The sequence below is a fragment of the Halichoerus grypus genome, chromosome 7 (assembly GCF_964656455.1).
Source record: "Halichoerus grypus chromosome 7, mHalGry1.hap1.1, whole genome shotgun sequence".
Classification (NCBI taxonomy): Eukaryota; Metazoa; Chordata; class Mammalia; order Carnivora; family Phocidae; genus Halichoerus; species Halichoerus grypus.
Genome location: NC_135718.1, coordinates 128,040,293 through 128,061,185, shown reverse-complemented (window position 1 = coordinate 128,061,185; position 20,893 = coordinate 128,040,293). Strand labels below are relative to the sequence as shown.

At 50.2% G+C, this 20,893-nt stretch overlaps 1 protein-coding gene across 2 annotated transcripts; it reads right to left on the bottom strand.

Moving 5' to 3' along the window:
* Window positions 1-1,174: 1,174 nt before the first annotated feature.
* RNPEP (arginyl aminopeptidase) lies at window positions 1,175-19,838 on the bottom strand. Of its 2 annotated transcripts, XM_036086630.2 has the most exons (11): window positions 19,326-19,838; window positions 14,866-15,006; window positions 14,412-14,560; window positions 9,660-9,776; window positions 8,723-8,958; window positions 6,402-6,515; window positions 5,381-5,493; window positions 5,098-5,206; window positions 3,674-3,898; window positions 2,783-2,925; window positions 1,175-1,762 (listed from the first exon to the last, which is right to left on the bottom strand). In XM_036086630.2, the coding sequence occupies exons 1-11, from the start codon at window positions 19,761-19,763 to the stop codon at window positions 1,604-1,606; spliced, it is 1,944 nt and encodes a 647-aa protein (XP_035942523.1). In that variant the 5' UTR covers window positions 19,764-19,838; the 3' UTR covers window positions 1,175-1,603. The 2 variants fall into 2 exon arrangements, with proteins under 2 accessions (XP_035942523.1, XP_077934393.1); XM_078078267.1 differs by lacking the exons at window positions 5,098-5,206; window positions 5,381-5,493; window positions 6,402-6,515 and having other exon boundaries at window positions 19,326-19,836.
* Between the last annotated feature and the right edge of the window lie 1,055 nt (window positions 19,839-20,893).

Sequence of the window (20,893 nt, the reverse complement as noted above, 5' to 3'; positions counted from 1 at the left end):
GGCTGTCAGAGCTGCTAAGCCAGCCGCCAAGTTGGGGAGCAGGCGAGGCATCTGGATAGACCTAAAATCATCCTTGCCTATAGCATATCAACAGGGACAGCCCTGAAAGAGCTATGGAGACAGTCTGCCATCAGAGTGCCAGGGCCCGGAGGAGATCCTACAGTCCTGTGCCTCCAAATCCCTCTCCTCGGACCCAGAGTTCCCTCTCTGCTGGCGAAGCTCCGGGCGCGCCAGGGGATGGAGGCCCTCACCAGCCTGCACCTGCTCACCGCCATTCCCTAACTCTTGCTAGGAGCGCGAACACATCTATTGAAGTGGCTACTCTGCGTTCTCTTTCCCAACCCGGTGCGGGGACAGCAGGAGGCCTGAATGGATAACCTCAAAGCCAAGGACACGGCCACACATGGAGACTTGGTCAGGAGTGCCCTGTATGGAAGAAAGGCAATTTAGGGGCCCCTGGGTGGCTCGGTCGGTTAAGCGTCTGCCTTTGGCTCGGGTCATGATCTCAGGGTCCTGGGATGGAGGCCCACATCAGGCTCCTTGCTCTGCGGGGAGCCTGCTTCTCCCTCTGCTTGTGCTCTCTCTGTCAAATAAATAAATAAAATCTTAAAAAAAAAAAAAGGCAACTTAAATATATTTAAATATTGGGTTTTTCTTCGAGACCCTCCCTCAGCTGAGATTCCTGTGTTGAAACCAGGAAATCAGAACTTAGTGCCAAGTTCTGAACCGACTCTATTTCTTACCACACCATTAAAATACTTACCCAGGGGAAAAAAAAAAAATACTTATCCAGGAGCAAAAGCAGGTGAGGCCCAGGGAAGGATGGTGAGAAGGCCAGAGAAAAAACACTAAAATACACATTTTTTAAGCAATGGAACAGATGAACAGGAATGGCCCTGCAGGTAGGGAATTTAGCTGCCTTCACAGAGAACTGGAATGAGGTTTGTTCGCTGCAGGCATGCAATGGGCATACTGCCCTGGATTCTTCCATCTGCAGGTGTGAGACCCCTACCTCCTAGGCCCGGAGTTCCCTGCGGACAGGGAAGTGCTGTCAGCCTCTGGGGCAGCCCCCCCCACCCCCCACCCCCGTGACCTTCTTAGAACATCTGCCCCCACAGAGGCACGTGTGGAAGCAGAATTTTCACAGCCACTCAGGTCATAACTCCAATTTAAATACTTTTCATTTAAAAATATTTATTAAAATAAAGATTAAACCTGAAAAAATGAATTACCAGAATGCAGCCCTTTGCATAGTACTTCAAGAATCAGAAAAGAAGAAAAGAAAAGAAAAGGGGAGGGAAAGAGAGGGGAAGGGAGGCATAAGAAAATCTCTGATCTTCCCAGACAGCAGGGAGGAGGGAGAAGACTGCCCGCCCTCACCAAAGCCAGCAGAGAGCTGTGGAAGGTTCTCTGGTCTTAGGACTTGCTAGTCCGGAGAAGTTTCCACCAGAGCAGAGGCTCAAGAGTCACAGACACCAAGCCCAGAGACCAGATTTCCCCAAGGGTGTGTAAACTTCAGGAATTTGACTGGAGAACTGGAATTTGGGAACAGTATTCTGAAAGCCTGCAAAGTCTGAAGAGGCAGAAGCCAGGCCCGGAGTCTCTAACTGCCCTTGGGCGCCACGATCTGCTGGACGTAGTTGACTACATTGCTGTGGAGCTGGGGGGCAGTGGCCTCGAAGGTCTCCTTGGCAAGGGTCTGGGCCACCTTGCTGCCAGCCATCATTGCGTGGTACAGCGGAAGAGTGTACTTCTGCTTCCCCTGCAAGAAACACACACACCCGTGGCCTGAGCAGCCTGCTCAGTGAGTCGGCACAGCCCCTGGCCCCGGGGCCGCTCCAACAGCAGGCCTCAGCAGGTGCCAAAGGGGATGTGGGTAGCAGCGCTAGAATAAGGAGGCTCCCAGACAGGCGTGCTCTTATTCTGGCATCTTCTTGGGGCCAAAGATCCCTGCAGGTAGATCTTGGTATTCACTCCAATCCATGCTAGCACAGAGGTGTATACACTCATTTTTTTTTTTTAAGTAGGCTCCCCAGCGTGGAGCCCAACACGAGGCCTGAACTCACGACCTAGATCAAGACTGAGCTGATAGCAAAGGCTGCCGCCCATAAAACTGAGGGCCGCGTGAGGCCCAACTGCAGGCAAGCACAAGAAAACCCACAAGTCAAATTCACACCCATGAGAAAGCCACATCACAAAGCTCCTCAACTCCAGAGGCTTGGAGAAGCCTGCAGAGGGCTCACAACACCTCCAGACAGGAGTGCAGCTCCCGCCGCAAACGGATGAGGGCATCCGAGCGCTGCTTTGGACCCAGCCCCATCCTGCCCCGGGCTCTGAGGCGCTCCGGCCCTTCCCCAGCAGAGCCGCTCTCATGGGGCGCCCGAGGCTCCTGCTGGCCTCTGAGCCCTCCCAGGTCACGGGCTTCCCCAGGAAGCAGGAACCTATGATCTTACCCTTCACTCACCTCTCTTGTCCTTGGGCCCCTCTCCCCAAGACCAGCCCTCGAGTCCCGCTTTACCCTTCTTCCCAGTTTGGGGTTAGCTCTGACCAGCCTGGACCCTTCAGGCCTTACCTGGTGATCTGCAAAAAGCTCCCCAACCCCGGAGGCTTCTTCCTGCCATGGGAACACCTCCCCCAGCCACACTCAGGAACCAGACCGCTGCGCTGGGGGTCCTCTCCCTTCCCCTCCCTCCTCTGCTCCACAGAAGGGCACACGGGGAGGCTCGACCCACAGGACTATGGACAGTAGGGCGAGGCAGCCCACCGTGTGGGGGTCACCCACCTGGCTCTGCAGGAATGCCTTCACTTTCCAGAAATCCTCCTGGTGGTCATTCTTAAGGACAATCTGGCCCCATCGGAGCCGGAGCTCTGCGTTCTGGGAGTCTGAGATCTTTGGGTATGTCTCTCTGAGGGTCTCCACGTTCCCTGAAGAAAGAAAACGGGTTTTTAATGGCTGTGTCATCAGAGACACAAGTGTGTCTGCCCACAGGCCCTCCTGAAAGCCCCCAGGATGACGTCACGGAGGTTCCCGACCACCCACTTTACACTCATCCTGCTCATCTTATTCTCTGGAAGGGCGCTGTCCGATCCTTAAGTTTACCTTCATTTCTAAGGCTCTTCCACCAAACTTCCCTTACTGTAATTACAGACTTTCTGCCATCATCCCACTTACCTTCCAGGTTAAAAGCCCAGGTATCCCCCTAAAACATGCTGCGCCCCCCCCTTTTCTCCCACCACCACCGAGCTGCTGAAAGTTCTCCTGGCTTTCACGGGTTCTCTTTCCAGCACCCCCGAGTGAATGTTATTTCTGGCTGAGCAGCCACGCAGCAAGAGTGGGGGCTATTTGTGCACAAGCTGATCCTCCGTTCCCTGGGGGTCACAATCACAGCCCCCAGGCATGGAGCGGTCAAGAAGACTCGAAGGAAGACTTCGATGTGAAGAGCTGAGAAGAATCACCTGCAGAGCTCGAGGGCGCAGCGAGCGCTAGGCTTTAGGATTCTCTTCCTAACCTGTGTGTAGGACTCACAGCAGCTGTTGACGTGCTCCCCTTGAGGGGCTTGCATCCACCTGCCAACCCCCGGCAGCTGCCGAGGGGTGAGCCCTGCCCCTGATATCAAGCTCTGTACACAAGGGACCTTGATATGCTGCGTTAATTTACCCCAGTTTTTCTTACCGGGAGGGAGAGGGGATTTCTGGAGGATCTTATCGAGGAAATACACCAGCTGGTAGGTCTTCCAGGCAGAAATGGCCACAGCTTCGATGGCCTTCATGTCCAGCTCCTTGGCCACCCACAGCTGGGCCAGCTCTTCAGCGGGCTTCATAAGTGAGTCCCCAGGGGAGAGGTCAGGGAGGTAGGGGGGCCAGCCCGGGGTATTCAACCACCGATCAAACTCAAAACCTGTTTGGTGGAAGGAGAGGGGGCTGTCAGAATTCTCTGGCAGCTTCAAGGTCAACTTGGCTCCAGCTACACCTAGATCGCAAGCTCCTGTCTGCCTCTCTCGATCCCAAACTGCTTCTCTAATTTTAACATCACTTTCTCACAGAACTACCTGCTCCGGTCGGGTCTCACTAATACTGAGACCCAGAGATTGTTACTGTCAGACTGGATGGCCCCTTTTTCTACTGTGACAGTCGTTTTGAGTCCAAATTAACACTGGGCTGCCAGAACCAAGTGGACGAAGGCTTTCCTAGCTTTAGTCAAGTTCATGTTCTCCTTCAGATGAGAAGAACAGCACGGTGTTGAAGCTCCTGGGCCCTGGGGCCAGGCTGCCTGGGCTCCTATCCCAGCCCTGCCATTAACTAACTGGGAGGCCACGGGCATGTTACTTTGCCTCTCTGCGCCTCCGTTTTATCTGTAAAATGATAAAAGGCAAGAGGCCCTGCATGTGTTGGTAGTGGTGAGGATTAAATAAGCAAATACACAGTACGAGTCTAGCACGCTGCCTGGTGCGTAGTGAGCACTCAGTAATTATTAACTTTCATTAGCCAGGGAGTCTCGTGACCTTCAAGTGCGGGCCTCCAAGCAGAGGGTAGGTGCCCCAGGCCTGACCAGTCCCAGCTGTCAGGGGACGTGAGTTTACCAGACCAACATTGGCCTGACTCAGAGTACCCAGCACAAGTGGGGTGTCTCCAGGGGCAGCCTCATCCACGACAGGCCACCGTCTCCTCTCTCTTAGGGCCTCCCAAGCCGAAATCAGGGTGGCCACCGGGATTTTGCTTCACTCAGAAGGCCGTACGGGGCAACTCCATGCTTGCAAGGCGGGGCGGCTGCCGGTACCGTGGGCCTGGGTCATAGCTGGGGCGGCGGCAGCTCTCTGGGCAGAGTCGGGGGTCTGGTTATGTGTGTGTACATGTGAGGAAAATGGGGACACAGAGGAGACACTGAGGGGAAAAAGTGGAGAAAGCGAGGCCAGGAGGAGCTGAGAGAAATCATTCCTGTGGAACAAGGCCTGGGACCCTGGGTGTGCTCCCCTAGGGGCCACTTACTGGAGGACTTGGATTTCGTATTTTCCCGCCCCACTTTCAGTCTTCCCAGATATAAATCAGACATAATTCTCTACTATCTCCCAGGAGCCTTAAGCCAGCTCCTCTGCTCACCTGGAATGGACTCCACATTCTTTTTCTTCAGCTCAGGGAAGTATTCCAAGTAGAATTCTAGAAAGTCCTCAGCTAAGATACTTTGGAATTTGAATTCATTAACATAGGCCTGCAGGGAGGGAGGTACTTTTCAGTCACGCTGGATCCTGTGGGGAGTACAGTCCCTCCGTGCCTCAGGTCCTCCTCCAACCCCTGTCCCTTCGGCCCCCGTCTCTACCCCTGAACTCTGGCCCGGCTGGCTTCTCGGCGCCTCCTTCTCCCCTCATCTCTGAGTCGACTATACCTTGAGAAAATTGTCAAATTGATCCTGATCACCCACCAAGTGGGCCAGGTATGAGACAAAGCAGAAGCCTTTCTCGTAGGGAGTCTCGTTGTAGGTGTCATCTGGGTCCACACCTAGCAGAGAAAGCAGACACTTGTAACCTGTCACTTTGTTGTCCTCCAGCTCCAGATTCTACAAGTAATTATGGACGAGATCAGAATTCAGCTTCCTCGGGTTCAGCAAGGCCAAGAAAGTTTCCAGATCCACCTTGGCCTCTCTCAAGCCACTTCAAAGTTGATCTTAAAGGGTCATTAACTACGGACCTAACAAGAAGACAAAGAACCAGCCTTCCTGGGGAATTGGCAAGTTTCCTTATTCCTGGGATTGCTTTGCTCCAGTGGGTTCCATGGACTCTTAGGACTGAGCACAGGGCTTGGTGCCTTTTCCAGCCCAACTGGTCACCACCTCCACTCAACCTCCCCTCCCAGAACAAGTGGTTGTTTCTACGAATGTTCTAGACCAAAATAAACGAATGACCAGTCTACAAGAAGTTCATTTTCATGGTCACTGGCATCAAGGAACGTGAGCTTAAATCACACACAAAGGTTTTAGATTAGTCATACATGGAAGTAAAGAAAGATGTCAGAAAATAAAAACACATGACCTTGGACAAGTCATTTGACTTATTGGGTGCTCACTCACGTCCTCTGTAAAATAAGCGGTCAATCTACAAGACTACAGGTCTGACTTGATAGAAAAAGAATGGCAAAGAGCCCTGGAAAATGATAGGGGCCTGTACAAATGCAGAGCAACAGTAAAGTCACTAAGAACTGCACAAAACTGGAAAGAACTCCCATTGGGCTGGAATGGCTTCGGCTGAGTCTGCCTAGAGGCCAGGGAATGGCTAAAAAGAGCTCTGGAGGGCTCCTCCTTCCCAAGGAGAGTATTCAAGGTGTGCAATGATCAACATGAAGCTCAAATAACTTGGGGCTCCAAGCTCAATGTCGGGGAGGGGGTAGTCAGACAGAGGAGCCTCCCGGACCTGGTTCGATCTTCACGCGGAGCTTGTTGAGCGGGTGTTCCTCGCCAGTGATGTTCATGTGCTGCTGAAGCAGAGCCCGGCCAGTTGCAGCTTCCAAGCAGGTGTAAGCAGAGCCTGGGGCAAAAAGAATCCTTAGGCCTCAAACCACGTCCAAGGATAATTTCCGGACAAGAAGGTGTGCTGCCTCCTTGTGGCCACAAGAACGATGACAGATAACTGAAGATTCATACTGTGACCCTCTGGGGACCCCAGGGCCAGAAGGGTCAGTGACAGAGAACCTGACTCAGCCCCCAGCTCCTTGTTGCTCTGGACTACAAATGACTCGGTTAGCTCAGGCTGTCAGTCTCGCCCAGACATGAGGATGAGGGAATCTCACACCTTCTCCTGTGACTGTTACCTTCCCTCATCAATATGCTTTTATTTTTAGACATAGTAATTTGATCTTCTATAAAAGCAGACTATTTTCATTTGACTGTTCCTGTCAGACAACAGAAACCGTCACCCAACATTTTTCTAGGTGTCTCTACATTTCCTTCTGGCTCTAAAAATGGAGGGGAAGGGGACCAGGTTTCGAACCAGCCTCCTCTGCCACTCACAAGGTGTTCAGACTCTGGGAGAGGTACTCAATCTCTCTTAGCCTCAACTTCTTCATCTGCACAGTGGGCTGACAACATCTGCTTGCCGGATTCTTAGTGGCTCAGTAAGATATTCACAAACAGGCTCTTGTTCCATATACTCCGGATGAAAGTAAATTTGCACAAACTTTCTGGGAGGCAATGGACAATACGTGCTAAAAAGTCTTTAAAATGTTTGGATCCAGAATTACAGTTCTAGGAATTTATCTCCATTGAGATGGTCTGGGATATGTTACGAACATTTATATGTAGAAGTATTTGTCCAAATATTCTTTCATTAGAAAACTGAAAATAACAGGGGCGCCTGGGTGGTTCAGTCAGTTAAACATCCGACTCTTGATTTGGGCTCAGGTCATGACCTCAGGGTCATGAGATGGAGCCCCCTGTTGGGCTCCACACTCAGCGTGGAGTCTGCTTGAGATTCTCTCTCCCTCTCCCTCAGCCCCTTCCCCTGCTCACATACACTCTCTCTAAAAAAAAAAAAAAAGAAAAACTGAAAACAACCTAACAACTGGAAACTGAGTATGTTAAGAAACGTCCATACAATGCAGCTATAGAAGAAAATTTAATGACTTGGGAAAATGTTTAACTTTATGAAGGCAGTTGGAAGGTCTGATGATTCACACACACACAGGAAAATGTCTGAAAGGATATACATCAATTATCTCTGAACAGTGAGATTATGGATAAATCTATTGTGCGTGCTTTCCCATATAGATCAAAATAGATTTTGATGAGAGAAATAATAAAAATAATACATGTTATGTATTTTTTCTTTTAGGATTTTTTTTAATTTATTTATTCATTTGAGACACAGAGAGAGAGAGAGAGAGAGAGAGAGAGAGAGAGAGAGAGAGAGAGAGAGCATGAGCAGGGGGAGAAGCAGACTCCCCGCTGAGCAGGGAGCCCGATGTAGGGCTCGATCCCAGGACCCTGGGATCATGACCTGAGCCGAAGGCAGATGCTTAACGACTGAGCCACCCAGGTGCCCCATACATGTTGTATTTTTAAAGCACCTAATATGTAGCAGGTTTTCAATAATGAGACAATGTTGAGAAAGTTATTTTAAAAGCACACCTGGGCTCAATGTGGGGTTCTGCCCCCACCTGCCAAGTGGCTTGGACACATTTCTTAAACTTTTTGAGTCACAGTGAGCTCATATATAAAATGGAAATCATATCTGTTTCATAGAGCTATTGTGAAATTGTTAAATGACGTATTTTTAATAAGGTGCCTGTACCAAGCTGGTAGGTAGGTGTTCAATAGGAGGTAATGATTATAATGATCTTATGATTCATTTGTAAGATTAACTAGCTATGTGGGTGAACGACCCTGGGCAACTCTCCCCGAGGGGTTGCCTGGCTGTTGGGAGAAGAGAGCTTTGAGTGTGGTTTCAGCTTAGCTGAGGGGTCCTTTCACTGTCGGGCCCCTCATTGGTTAATTCAGCCAACATGCAGTTTCTGAGACCCCCTCTCCCCACCGCGCCTACTGCCATGTAACGCAATGGGGCTCATCCACTTGGAAGGGACTTCTGTCTAGAGTCAGCCCTTGCTGGCCTCTCGCCGGAGCTTTCTGCACCACTGCCCCTCCCTTCATGTCCGCTTGTATCCCGAAACCCCGAAGGAGATCACACTGGCCTCGCAGGTGAAAGAATGGGGTGTGGGGTCCCTAGGAGAGCTGGCTTACCGAAGAGGACAGTGGAGATCCTCCTCTGGGCATACATGGTGAAACCTTCATTGAGCCAGAATTCACCCCAGTTGGCATTAGTGACCAGGTTCCCGAACCAACTGTGGGAGATCTCGTGGATGATGACGTCAGCCAAAGAGCGGTCCCCTGCCAGGAGGCAGGGGGTGACAAAGGTCAGACAAGGGTTCTCCATTCCTCCAAACGGAAAGGATGGTGGCATGAAGAGCAGGTCATACCTGCCGAGAAAGCAGGAGGTCGCAGACAGGTCTCAGCTCCCTAGGGCAGAGACCCTGCCTCACTTCCCCAGGGGGGACCCTCGGCCTAGACAGATGCAGCCACTGAAGAGGCAGCACGCAACCCCGAGCCCAGCGCTGAAATGACACTCAGATTCCTCCGTCCCCAAGTCGCTGGGACCTCCCTTTCCCCAGGTTTTGCCCTCTTGGAGGCGGCTCTCTGAAACCTGCTCCCCGTTCTCCTTCCAAGCAGGGTATGGCCCTATCATCAGCTCTGTCACAGTCAGCTTGCTGATGGCTCGCTTGGGGTCACACAGATCTAACAGAGCCTTTGATCTGAGGTGGCTAAAGTCTGGAGATGTCAAAGGAAAAAATGGGAGTGTGTGGCTGCTTCTAGTCACCAGGAAAGGTAAGTCACAAAGGTCCCCAAGATCCCCTGACAGTGTTTCCCCATCTCCACACTCAGCAGCTGGAAGGCCCATTTTTATTACTTCAATAACCCTCTCTCTCCAGGTCCCTCCTCAGCACAGTGAAGTAGGCCTGGCTTCTCCCTTCCTCCTTCTCTTCTTCCTCTCCTTTACTTCCGGGATTGGGGAAGGGAACTTGGCTCTAGGGGAGAGAGGAGAAGCAGCACCAGAAGGAAGAGAGGGGGAAACCAGGGACTCAGTTTAGCTAAAGACATTAGAGTCAATGTGATACCACACCTTCCCCAAACGTAGGGTCCAAAAAGTTTCTCTCCTGTAGCCAGAAATTCTTCTATCACCCCGTTGTACTCCTCCTTGGCAGCCTCGATCAGGCAGGGCTCAGCCCACACCCGGCTCCTAAAGACAAGAGCACAGAAAAAAGCAGGCTGGTGTTTGGAGACCCATCGTGGAGGCCCGATCTCAAAAGCACCTGGAGAAACATGGCAGTCTCATATCTGAGCCGAATGCATGCGACAGTGTGGCCAGCCGCAGAGACGGGAGGTGCAAGGTCAGATCGCCTACACGGGTCCGAGACTGCTCGCTACACCTGATAAGTAAGACCCCAACGCAGCGTCCTGGAGGAGCCGCCCCTGTGTGCAACAGGCTCGAACTCACAGTGCCATCATGTTCCGTCTCCAGCACTGAAGGTGACCTTACAGTCACTGACCTCCCTGAGCCTCAGTGCGTCTATCTGTAAAGTGAGCGGGGAAGATGAAAGAAGACAGCATGTAAGATAGCAGAGTGGATGGGCTCCAGGTCAGGAGGAGGGAAGGTTTCCCCTCTGTCCCTGTGGAAGCTCAGGAACTGCTCTAGCAGAAGGAGAAGGAGCAGGGGCTTCCCCAGGAGCAGAAGCAAGGGCCTAGGAGAGGAAACGGTACATGCAGGTGAGGAACCACCGAGAGTCTGGGATACGGGAGCACTTACCAGCAGGTCGGGCTGGGGGAGGGGAGGGGAAGAGCGGGTAAACAGGCCCTCGAGGCTCCAGTCACAAAGGGCCCGATATGCCACGTGACACAGCTGGACCTTCAGAGCCATGAGAGCATTTTAAACCAGTAAGTGGTGGGCGCCTGGGTGGCTCAGTCGGTTAAGCGGTCTGCCTTTGGCTCAGGTCATGATCCCAGCATCCTGGGATCGAGTCCCACCTCAGGCTCCCCGCTCAGCGGGGAGTCTGCTTCTCCCTCTCCCTGTGCCCCTCCACCCTGCTCATATTCTCTCTCAAATAAATAATAAAATCTTAAAAAAAATAAACCAATAAGTGGTATTAATCAGATTGAATCCTGAGAGATCACTCTAGCTGCAGTACCCAGAAGATACCTTTAAATTACAAAAGCGAGTGCGTATCCCCAAGAAAAGCATAGAGGAAAGGCGAATGGGTCCAAAACAGAGTCCTGGGCAACACCAGCACACGGTGGGGCTAGGCAGAGGAGAGTCCACAAAGGAGACCAGAAAGGAAGAGCCAGGAGGTCCTGGAACCAGGACAGAATTGCGTCATGGAAGCCAGAGGAGGGTCAAGAGGCAGAAGAAAAGTGCAGAACACCAAGACAAGGACTGAGGAGGAGCCAATGTGCTACATATGCTGAGGCCAGTGGCCTCTCTTACTACAGGAGTTTCTGTGGCACGATGGGGAGAGGTGCTGGATTCCCACAGGTCCAAGCAGTACGTGGGTGGTGGGCGAGCAGAAACGCTACTCTTCTAAGAAACTCGGCTAAGTAGGGAAGCACAAGGTAGTGTGCTAAGAGGGAACATGGAGTCAACGAGTTTGTTTTTTGCTTTTTTCAAGCTACAAGAAACAGGAACATGGTTAGGGTTGGAAGGAAAAAGCCAATTGGGGGGAAGGCTGCACATTTGAAGAGTGAGGGCTAAACAATGAGGCAAAGCCCCACTGGATTTGGGGAGGGACTGAACCAACAACGACTCAAATGCAGAGATGTGGCTTTAAACAGAAGGATGGACACCGCTCTTCAGAGTCCGGAGGGAAAATGGGAAGGACGAAAGCCCATGAAGATGACTTTTTACGTGGAAAAACAGGAAGCTGACATAACCATATCTGACAAATTAAATATTCTCAATAAAGTAGGAGACAAGATCATCTGCTTGGAGGGAGGATCTGGTGTTTGAATAGGAAATTTGAAGACAAGAGTCATCCTTTAAGGAGAGTGAGCTAGGAAGATAAATAGAAGGACTGGTGAGCAATAATTGAAAGCGTATCTGTAGTTGAAGACGATATTTGTTCTATTTTTCTTGAAAACCACATAAATGTCAACTTTTTAAAAAGATTTTATTTATCTGAGAGAGAGAGAGCATGAGAGGGGTGAAGGGTAGAGGGAGAAGCAGGCTCCCCGATGAGCAGGGAGCCCAAAGCAGGGCTCGATCTCAGGACCCTGGGAGCATGACCTGAGCCAAAGGCAGACGCTTAACCAACTACGCCACCAGGCATCCCTATTTCAACTTTCAATTCCAGCTTTTCACCAAGAAACCAGAAATGGATAGTAGAATCAGTATGCACAGCTGTATTCTCCTCTCAAGACACCCAGGTACAGAAGTAGAGAAAGGGGACAGCAGGACCCGGCGCTGGAAGTTAGAGCAGCAGGAAAGCACGCAAGGTGGCCTGCTGTGTTGGGAAGAGAGGATCAACCCCACACCTGGGCCACGGAGAAAAGATGGGCCTGGCCACAAGAGGCTGGCTGCCCAGGAGGAAATGCACAGCTTGCAGGAAGAAAGGCCTCGGTTAGCTTAAGAAGCAGATATAGCAAGAGTGAGGTCACCAGGGGGCTGGCAGGTTAGCGGCATGGGGTCAGAGAATGAATGAGGCAAAGGTGTTTAAAATTTCTGCTACAGCACAGCTCATGCGAATGCCCACAGCTAGGCCCTAGATTGTAGAGTGTGTGCCCCTGAGTGTGGGGGGCTGCATCAGGTGGAGAGGGTCCCTGAGTAGAGGAGGTTGAGGAACCCTGAAGCTACCCTCATCCCTGGCACGGGGACAGGTAATCCAGATGGAGAAAAGAGTCACCAAAAATGATTTGACAGGGCTGAGAAAAGACCATGACATAGGTGTCAAAGTCTTCAAGGAATTGCTTTGTGATCAGCTTGGATATCACAACTAGCAAAGTCCTTCAACCCAGGCTACTTCAGCTTGCTACAACTAGAAGATGAAGGCCAGGCTAGATTTTTATTGCCAGTAGTCTAGCTCAGCAAGCACTGGCTCTGCACAGAAATGCCTGGATTGGAATTCCAGTTCTGCCAACGATGTGACTTTGCACAAGTAATCCCACCAGAAACCTCAGTTAGGTTTATCCACAACAGGGAGACAACAGTAACCCCCTCAGTGAGGTTATGTAAGGATTAGAAGAGATTATACATAAAACATGACTAGGACATACCCACTATCTCTTCTGCCCAGGATTTTCCTCCTGTGGTAACAGGGACTGGGACTGGGGGCAAAGTTTGCCAGAAGACCCTATCAACTAACATACCTTCACAAGACCCTAAGATGTTCCCCTGCAAGGCAAGGACCTGGCTCAGTTGGTTAAGCATCTGCCTTTGGCTCAGGTCATGATCCTGGGGTCCTGCGATCGAGTCCTGCATCAGGCTCCCTGCTCGATGGGAAGCCTGCTTCTCTCTCTGCCCCTCCCCCGGCTCGTGATCTCTCTCCCTCTCTCTCTCAAATAAATAGTCTTTAAAAAAATAAATAGGGGCGCCTGGGTGGCTCAGTCGTTAAGCGTCTGCCTTCAGCTCAGGTCTTGATCCCGGGATCCTGGGATCGAGCCCCGCATCGGGCTCCCTGCTCCGCGGGAAGCCTGCTTCTCCCTCTCCTGCTCCCCCTGCTTGTGTTCCCTCTCTCGCTGTGTCTCTCTTGGTCAAATAAATAAATAAAATCTTTAAAAAAATAAAAATAAAAATAAATAAATAAAAAATAAAATAAATAGTTCATACTCTTACTAACAGAACCTTAGTAAGAGTAAATTCTCTAAAATAACATTCCTTTACTTATTTACTTTCCGGTCAACTGCAACGCTGACGCTCCTTTGGTTACGTACGACCCACTCTGTCAGAAAGACTGCCCTTCGTGGCAGGAGAGCACCTGGGCTTTCAAAGCTGGTACTGTGTTCAGTGTGTGTGCTGGAAGCAGATGCCAAGGGCATCCCATCTCTCCTTCTCTCTGAAGCCCAGGAACTAAGATTCATGATCTTAGCAGTGCTACTGAGCCCGGCTATGAGGTCTGATGCCTGCAACCAATGCGGTCAAGGTCACCACCGCCTCCAGGACCTGAGAGAAGGGCCGCAGCAGCAGAGCCGGGAAAAGCGCCACAGCTCACTGTCCAGCCTTTGATCATTTTACCGCAGGATTATGCTGTACTGGCAGATAATATGAGAGCCAGGAAAAACCGACACTCCTGGTCAAGTTTCTTTTAGCAGGAAACCTTACAAAATCCTTATTCATCTCCGTTAAAGCCATCTAATTTCACGGAGATCTCTCTGCCACCCTGGGTTCAGGTGTATGTATCTGGAGCAGACAAAGAAGGATCTCCCACTTTCCTCTCTGCAGAGGGGAACAATGAGATCAAAGTTGTATATTTCCGGGAATTACGTGCTGGAGAAAATGGGGAGATTTGGTACAAAGATTAAAAAGCAAATACAACAGCTAGAAGGGAATTCAGAACTAAAAGACAGTGATAAAGATGAGTCTTCTAAAACTTCTGCTTCGGTGCCAATCGCACTCCACAAGGTGGCCCAGGACAGCAGCTACTGCTGTTAGCAGGACTGATGACCTCATTTCAGACAGCAGGATGAGAAGCGGAGGGGGAGCGGGGCGGGGAGAGCCCTTCCTCCCGCTGTACTCATGCCACACGCTTGGCTTCCGGGCCGCAGAGAGGCTGTCCATTGAGAGCAGATGCAAGACTGTCCCAAGAACCATCCCAGCTGGGCCACTGAGCAGAGGCCTCCTTGCCTCAAGGTCAGTCCAACCTTGCCTGTGGGGGTCTTTGTCTCCTACCTGGGTCCAACTTCAGCCGAAACCAGATCTCCGATGGCCAAAGCTATCAGATAGGAGGGGATGGGATGACACATCTGGAAGAAGAACTTATTTGGACCTCTCTTCTCCCAGGTGTTAGCACTCATCACAGCTGTGAAGCCATCTGGGACCTGACAAGAGAGAAAGCTTAGGAGATTTTACCCAGAGTCTCCTTTTGATTCGCACTAAGAACAGCGTGGTGGGCAACCTACATGGTGACAGCCACGACCGGGAGCCCGTCTTGGAGAACACAAAGGTTTCAAGAAACTAAACTTGTGCTAAGCTGATGGAATTTAGCACAAATAAAATTTCTGTACATGGAGGAATTTTGCAGAGGTACCAATGGACGGATGTAACAATTTACCAGTTGAAATGTGACTAGATAGATCTGAAATCTTCAATCCCAAGGGCAGGTACTTAACCTTAATCCTCTTACCTCAATAAGTGCTGAATATCTGCATTTCACTGCAGGAGTGTCGAAGCAAGGGAAGAAGGCCCGGTTCAGGACAGCCTGACCCTGGGTATAGACAAAAGGCTTCTTCTTTCCTGCTGTCTGCTCAGGAGCCAACCAGCAAACCTAAGAGAATAGAAGAACATTTCCAAACTGACACCCCCTACATGAGCTCAGTCCAGCCAGAGAAAAGGAGTTGGCTGGCAGGGGAGAATTTTAGGTAATCCTTACAATCCTGCCAGCAGTTTGGTCCTGACTGGGAAGTTCTCTCCTACTGTGTATTTAATCCACCCTGGAATCCATGCCAAGGTATTGCCGTCCACCTCACATGGTAGCAACACCACAAAGGGTCTATTCCCCGCTGTATCCCACTAGGTATCTCAAGAATTCCAGACATGGCCTCTGACCCTGGCATCCTATCTTCCTCCTGAGTCCTGCACGCTGTAGTAGTTTCTCATTAAAAAACAAACAAAAACCGGGGCGCCTGGGTGGCTCAGTCGTTAAGCGTCTGCCTTCGGCTCAGGTCACGATCCCAGAGTCCTGGGATCGAGTCCCACATCGGGCTCCCTGCTCCGCGGGAAGCCTGCTTCTCCCTCTGCCGCTCCCTGCCACTCTGCCTGCTTGTGATTCCTCTCTCTCTCTCTGTGTCAAATAAATAAATAAAATCTTTAAAAAAAACAAAAACAAAAACAAAAACCAATTGAGAAGCAGTTGTATTTGAACTTGGTGTAAAAGGCACAGAAAAGGGCACCTGGGTGGCTCAGTCGGTTAAGCAACTGCCTTCGGCTCAGGTCATGATCCTGGAGTCCCAGGATCGAGTCCCACATCGGGCTCCCTGCTCAGTGGGGAGTCTGCTTCTCCCTCTGACCCTTCCCCCTCTCATGTGCTCTCTCTCTTTCTCTCAAATAAATAAAATCTTTAAAAAAATTAAAAAAAAAATAAATAAATAAATAAAAAATAAAAGGCACAGAAAAGCAGAAGGGAAGTGGGAGAAGTCTGTGATTAATATGTGTTCTGCATTCCTGAAACTTACCCTTTCAGAATAAATGTATTTTACATTATAGGTACTGGCTATATATAATTTTTTTAATTTCTTTTTTAAAGATTTTATTCTTAAGTAATCTCTACTGCCAACGTGGGGCTCAAACTTACAACCCCAAGATCAAGAGTTGCATGCTCTACCTCACTTACAACATAGATATAACTGTGAGGGGGAAGAGAGTATGTCAGCACCAAGTGCCACTTAGAATTTAGAAAAGGATTAGATAACTCTGGCAAGGTTTCATAGCGGAAGCAAAACTTTCTGGTTTAAAGGTGAGTAGGACTGAGATGGCTGGAAAGGAAAGAAGACGTTCTCAAAGAGGTAGATAGCAGCGTGAAGAAAGGCATGGCGATCTCTGGGAATTGGAGGTAGGTTTCAGATACAGAGGTGGGAGGCATGCCTCGGCAGGTGGACTGAAAGGCTTTGAACACGGGTATTTGAGACACACTTTTAAGAGGCATAAAGACGCCACATGGAGATGTTGGCTTTTTCTTTGCTTGAGTTTCTTTTGTGTGTGTGTGAAAATTTTAATAAGCCTCCTTCCAAAGAGTATAGTACAGATGGAAAGGAGGAGAAAGAAATACCACAGTGGAAAAACCAGCACTACTTTGGCCAGATGAGTGAGGTCAACTTCAAACAGTCACAAATCATGCTGATACTGTGTATTCGCAATATGTTGCGAAGACAGAACTTTACCTTTGTGACATTCCACTGAATTTTGTTGTGAACCTAAAACTGCTGTAAAAAATAAATTTTTTAAAAATTTTTTAATAACCCCAGTCTGATCATGCAAAAAACAGACAAATTCCAATAGAGAGGCACCCTACAATATATCAGACCAATACTCCTCAAAACTGTCAAGGTTGGGGCGCCTGGGTGGCTCAGTTGGTTAAGCCACTGCCTTCGGCTCCGGTCATGATCCCAGGTCCTGGGATCAAGTCCCCGCATTGGGCTCCTTGCTCAGCGGGGAGCCTGCTTCTCCCTCTCCCTCTGCCTGCTACTCTGCCTGCTTGTGTGCTCTCTCTCTCTCTGTCAGATAAATAAATAAAATCTTTAAAAAAAAAGAAAAACTGTCAAGGTCATCAAAAACAAGTAAAGTCTGAGAAACTGTCATAGCCAAGGGGAGCCTAAGGATACATGAAAGCTAAATATACTGTGGTATTCCGGATGGGATCCTGGAACAGAAAAAGATATTAAATAAAGCCTATGAAAATCTGAAAAAAACTATGAACTTTAGGGGCGCCTGGGTGGCTCAGTCGATTAAGTGTCTGCCTTCGGCTCAGGCCATGACCCCGGCGTCCAGGGATCAAGCCCCGCATCGGGCTCTCTGCTCAGTGGGGAGCCTGCTTCTCCCTCTGCTGCAGCTCTCTCTTTTTCTCTGTCAAAAAAATAAATAAAATCCTTAAAAAAAAAAACTATGAATTTTAGTTAATAATAATGTATCAATCTTGGTTCATTGTTAACAGATGTATCATACTTGCAAAATGCTAATAGAGCAATCTGTATGTGGAAGGGTATATGTAAACTCTGTACTATCTGCTCACTTTTCTTGTTAATCTAAATTTTCAATCCTTTGGTGGGGGAGGGGCAGAGGGAGAGGGTGATAAAGAATCTCGAGCTGGCTCCACGCCCAGCACAGAGCCCAATTCCGGGCAGGGTTCAATCTTACAACTCTGAGATCACGACCTAAGCTGAAATCAAGAGTCAACCGACTAAGCCACCCAGCACCCCTAAACTGTCTTTAATCCTATTACTGAAAGAAATTTAATGAGTTAACAATAAGACTAACACACAGTATTCACTGGGTACCAGGCACTATATTAGACACTTCCGTAAAGACAACCATTTAACTTTTGTCAAGCACATAGACTAGTCCCTGGCACATTTTAATAAATACTGGTCATCCGCTCCACCATACCTTAATTCCTTTTTTTGTTTATAATGACATAGAGGAGAAAATGAAGGAGCCTGGTAGTACAAGGATTTCCGCTCTATAAGAAAGAGTCTTAAGTCAGGGTGAGGCTGTTACCTACAGTGATTAAGGTGAGAGTCCTCACTTGGGATGGTGGCAATGAGAAGAAGGAATAAATACAGGTGACTTTAATGTCGACCTTCACAGTGCAAAGTGTGGGTGTCTGCTCTTAGTCTCTAATGAAAGCTGTTTAGTATTGGCGTTTAATTTGAGGTGCCATTTTCAGTAGGCAATTTCAGAGAGGGCTTAATTTTTCCAGGTATCCTGTTTAATTCCTAGTTCCTGCCCCAAACCAGAAGCTAGCATGTAACAGGGCAACCAAACACATTTATACAGATGTTATGTTATCCTTTGAGGGCACTGGGTTTTTTCCTTTGCCTTAGAGGTTTGGACTTTCCATTTTTTAAACAAGTTCTATCACAGGTTCATTTATTCCCTGAATAAAGATGGAAACAGAACTGTCCTTTGGGCCAGCTCTAAGAGTGAAAGGAACTGCTAGCTAGATAAGTGAACTTTGATTGTAGGCAAGCAGCCTACCGGTGAAACGTATAACCCACCCTACCTGAGAAATGGCTAGCAACCACAGCCTCAGGACTCTTTATGGAGTTCCAAACTCCTACAAATGTAAGCCACATAACCATCCATCCTTTTATTTCCAATATTTGTCCCCCACCCCAAAACGTAATATTTAAGAGTTAATCAATATTTAAGAGTCAATCAAGAGTAGTAACAGCGCCAACTTATTACAAAGCCTAGAACACCCTAATTCTAGTTCTCATTTTTACTCAACTTCTTCCATTAAACCAATCTGGGACTTCGCGGAAGAAAGCCAAAATAACTCTCTGGGGTTCAGAGTTATTTCAGCCCGTGACACCCCAAGAGCACACGGACAAAGGGCTGAGTCAGCACCCAGGGCAAATTAACCGGCAGTGTCCAGGGCTGCCGTAAAGGGAAAACTAAGGAGCTCCTTATCAGGGACCTAGGCCCCAAAGCCCAGCGAAACGTTAAATTCGATTTATAAATAGCCGGTTATCCCGAAAGCCGCACAGGACAGGGTTTCCTCGGCAGGCAGAAATGGCAACCAGACAGGGCGGTGTGCGAGAAGGAAACAACGTGGAGATGCCACCAGCACCGCTGGGCGGGGAGAGGCAGGAAGGGTGGAAAGGACGAAGGGTGCACAGCCCGGAGGCTGGCCGGAAGCCACAAGCGGGAAAGCGGGGCAGCCTGGGAGGGACAGCGGGCGCTGAGGGTGGGAGCGCGAGAGGCGTGCACCGGGAGCTCCGGGCCCCTCCGGGCAAAGGCGGAAGCATCTTCTCTCTCTTTGAGGGTGGGGATGAGTGCAGGTCCGGGGACCAGCTCCGAGGTAGGAAGGGCGGGCAGGAAGCGGCCGGGAGAGGCCGCGGCGGGGCTGGGCCCCGGAGTCGAACTCACCCCGGGTCCCTCCCCGACGCGGTAGGTGAGCAGAAGCTGGAAGCGCTCGCCGGCCGGGCAGGGCTGCGGGAGGGCCACGCACAGGGCCTGGCCGTAGTGCGAGAAGGGCTGCGTGTGGAAGGGCACGGGCTCCGAGGGCGGCTCCTCCAGGCCGGGCCGCTGCCGCCGCAGCGCCGCCGCCGTCACCTCGAGGCACGGGTGCGAGTCGAGCCGCAGCTCGGTGGTGCCCTCGGGCACCAAGCAACGCAGCTCCAGGACTGCCGTGCCGCTCAACCCCCGGCTCCCGGGGCCCGGCCCCGGAGGCCCGAACTCGACCCGCAGATCCAGGTGCAAGTGCAGCATCTGGAAAGCCCGGAAATTGGAGGCCGAGGCCACGTCCACGGCCTGCGCTGAGTGCAGCGGTCGCGGGGGCGCGCTCGGACACCCGTCGCTCGCCATCGTCCCGCAGAGCCGTTGAGCAACTGCGGGCAAAGCCCACCGGCTCCGCCGACTGCTGCGGGGAAGCCACGCCCCGAGCGCGCCGGGCCGCCGCAGGCCCCGTCCCTCCCGCCCCGCCCCCAGAGCGGCCTGGGCTGGGTCACGCCCCTCTCCAAAAACCTGAGACCTAACCACACACCTCTCCCTTGCTCTCCAAGTGCCCACTCTTCCAGCTTTATTCGAAATACCTCAGGACCTTGGACAAAAAGGTACGGTGGGATAATTTGGTCCACATTTGTCCGAACTCATCCTACTGCGATGTTACAATAGTCCGAGTGTGCACCTTTCTCTGCTGACGTTTCGTTCCCCAATCTCCCAGGAAGGTAGTGGGATGTAGATTGAGCCCTGAATTGGAAGAGTCTGAGTTCGAGGTCTCACATTCTGCGCTGGACCAATCATTAGGACTGTGTGTGTCACCTTGGGCAAATCACCCTCAACAAAGGTGAATCTCTTCAAACCCCTTTCTGCACCTGTAAGATAGGAGTAGTATCTCACGAGTTGTGAGAACTCAATCGGGCAGTTTGTCTAAATACACTTGATAAACAGTACAGAATTCCACACCAGATCAAGGTTCATCCATCCCCACGGGTTCCAAGCACACTTATCTTTCCGTTCTTCTGCCAAGGAATAGTCAACACCATACAGTGTAATGCTTGGCTATCCATCATGTGTGTTTTATTTCCCATAAAAGCCTATTGAGCTAGGGGCACCTCTACTTTATACTTTCTTTTCTGTATGAATAGGGTTGCAATAGTCCTTCTGTGAATAAGGAGCCAGTCAATGATATTTTCACTGATCAGGTGGGAAATGAGATTTTTATTTATTTTTTTATTTTATTTTATTTTATTTTTTTTTTAAAGATTTTATTTATTTATTTGACAGAGGGAGAGAGACAGCGAGAGAGGGAACACAAGCAGGGGGAGTGGGAGAGGGAGAAGCAGGCTTCCCGCCAAGCAGGGAGCCTGATGCGGGGCTCGATCCCAGGACCCCTTGATCATGACCTGAGCCAAAGGCAGACTATTAACCGACTGAGCCACCCAGGTGCCCCGGGAAATGAGATTTTTAAAAAGAATGTAGGAAGTTTTTCATAA

Excerpts from the sequence above, each read along its gene's own strand:
- RNPEP (XM_036086630.2), bottom strand. The coding sequence starts at position 19,763 with ATGGCGAGCGACGGGTGTCCGAGCGCGCCCCCGCGACCGCTGCACTCA. Across the intron at positions 3,899-5,097 it reads GAATGTGGAGTCCATTCCAG|GTTTTGAGTTTGATCGGTGG; the intron begins GTGAGCAGAGGA and ends TCCACCAAACAG. Across the intron at positions 1,763-2,782 it reads AGGCATTCCTGCAGAGCCAG|GGGAAGCAGAAGTACACTCT; the intron begins GTGGGTGACCCC and ends TGTTTCTTGCAG.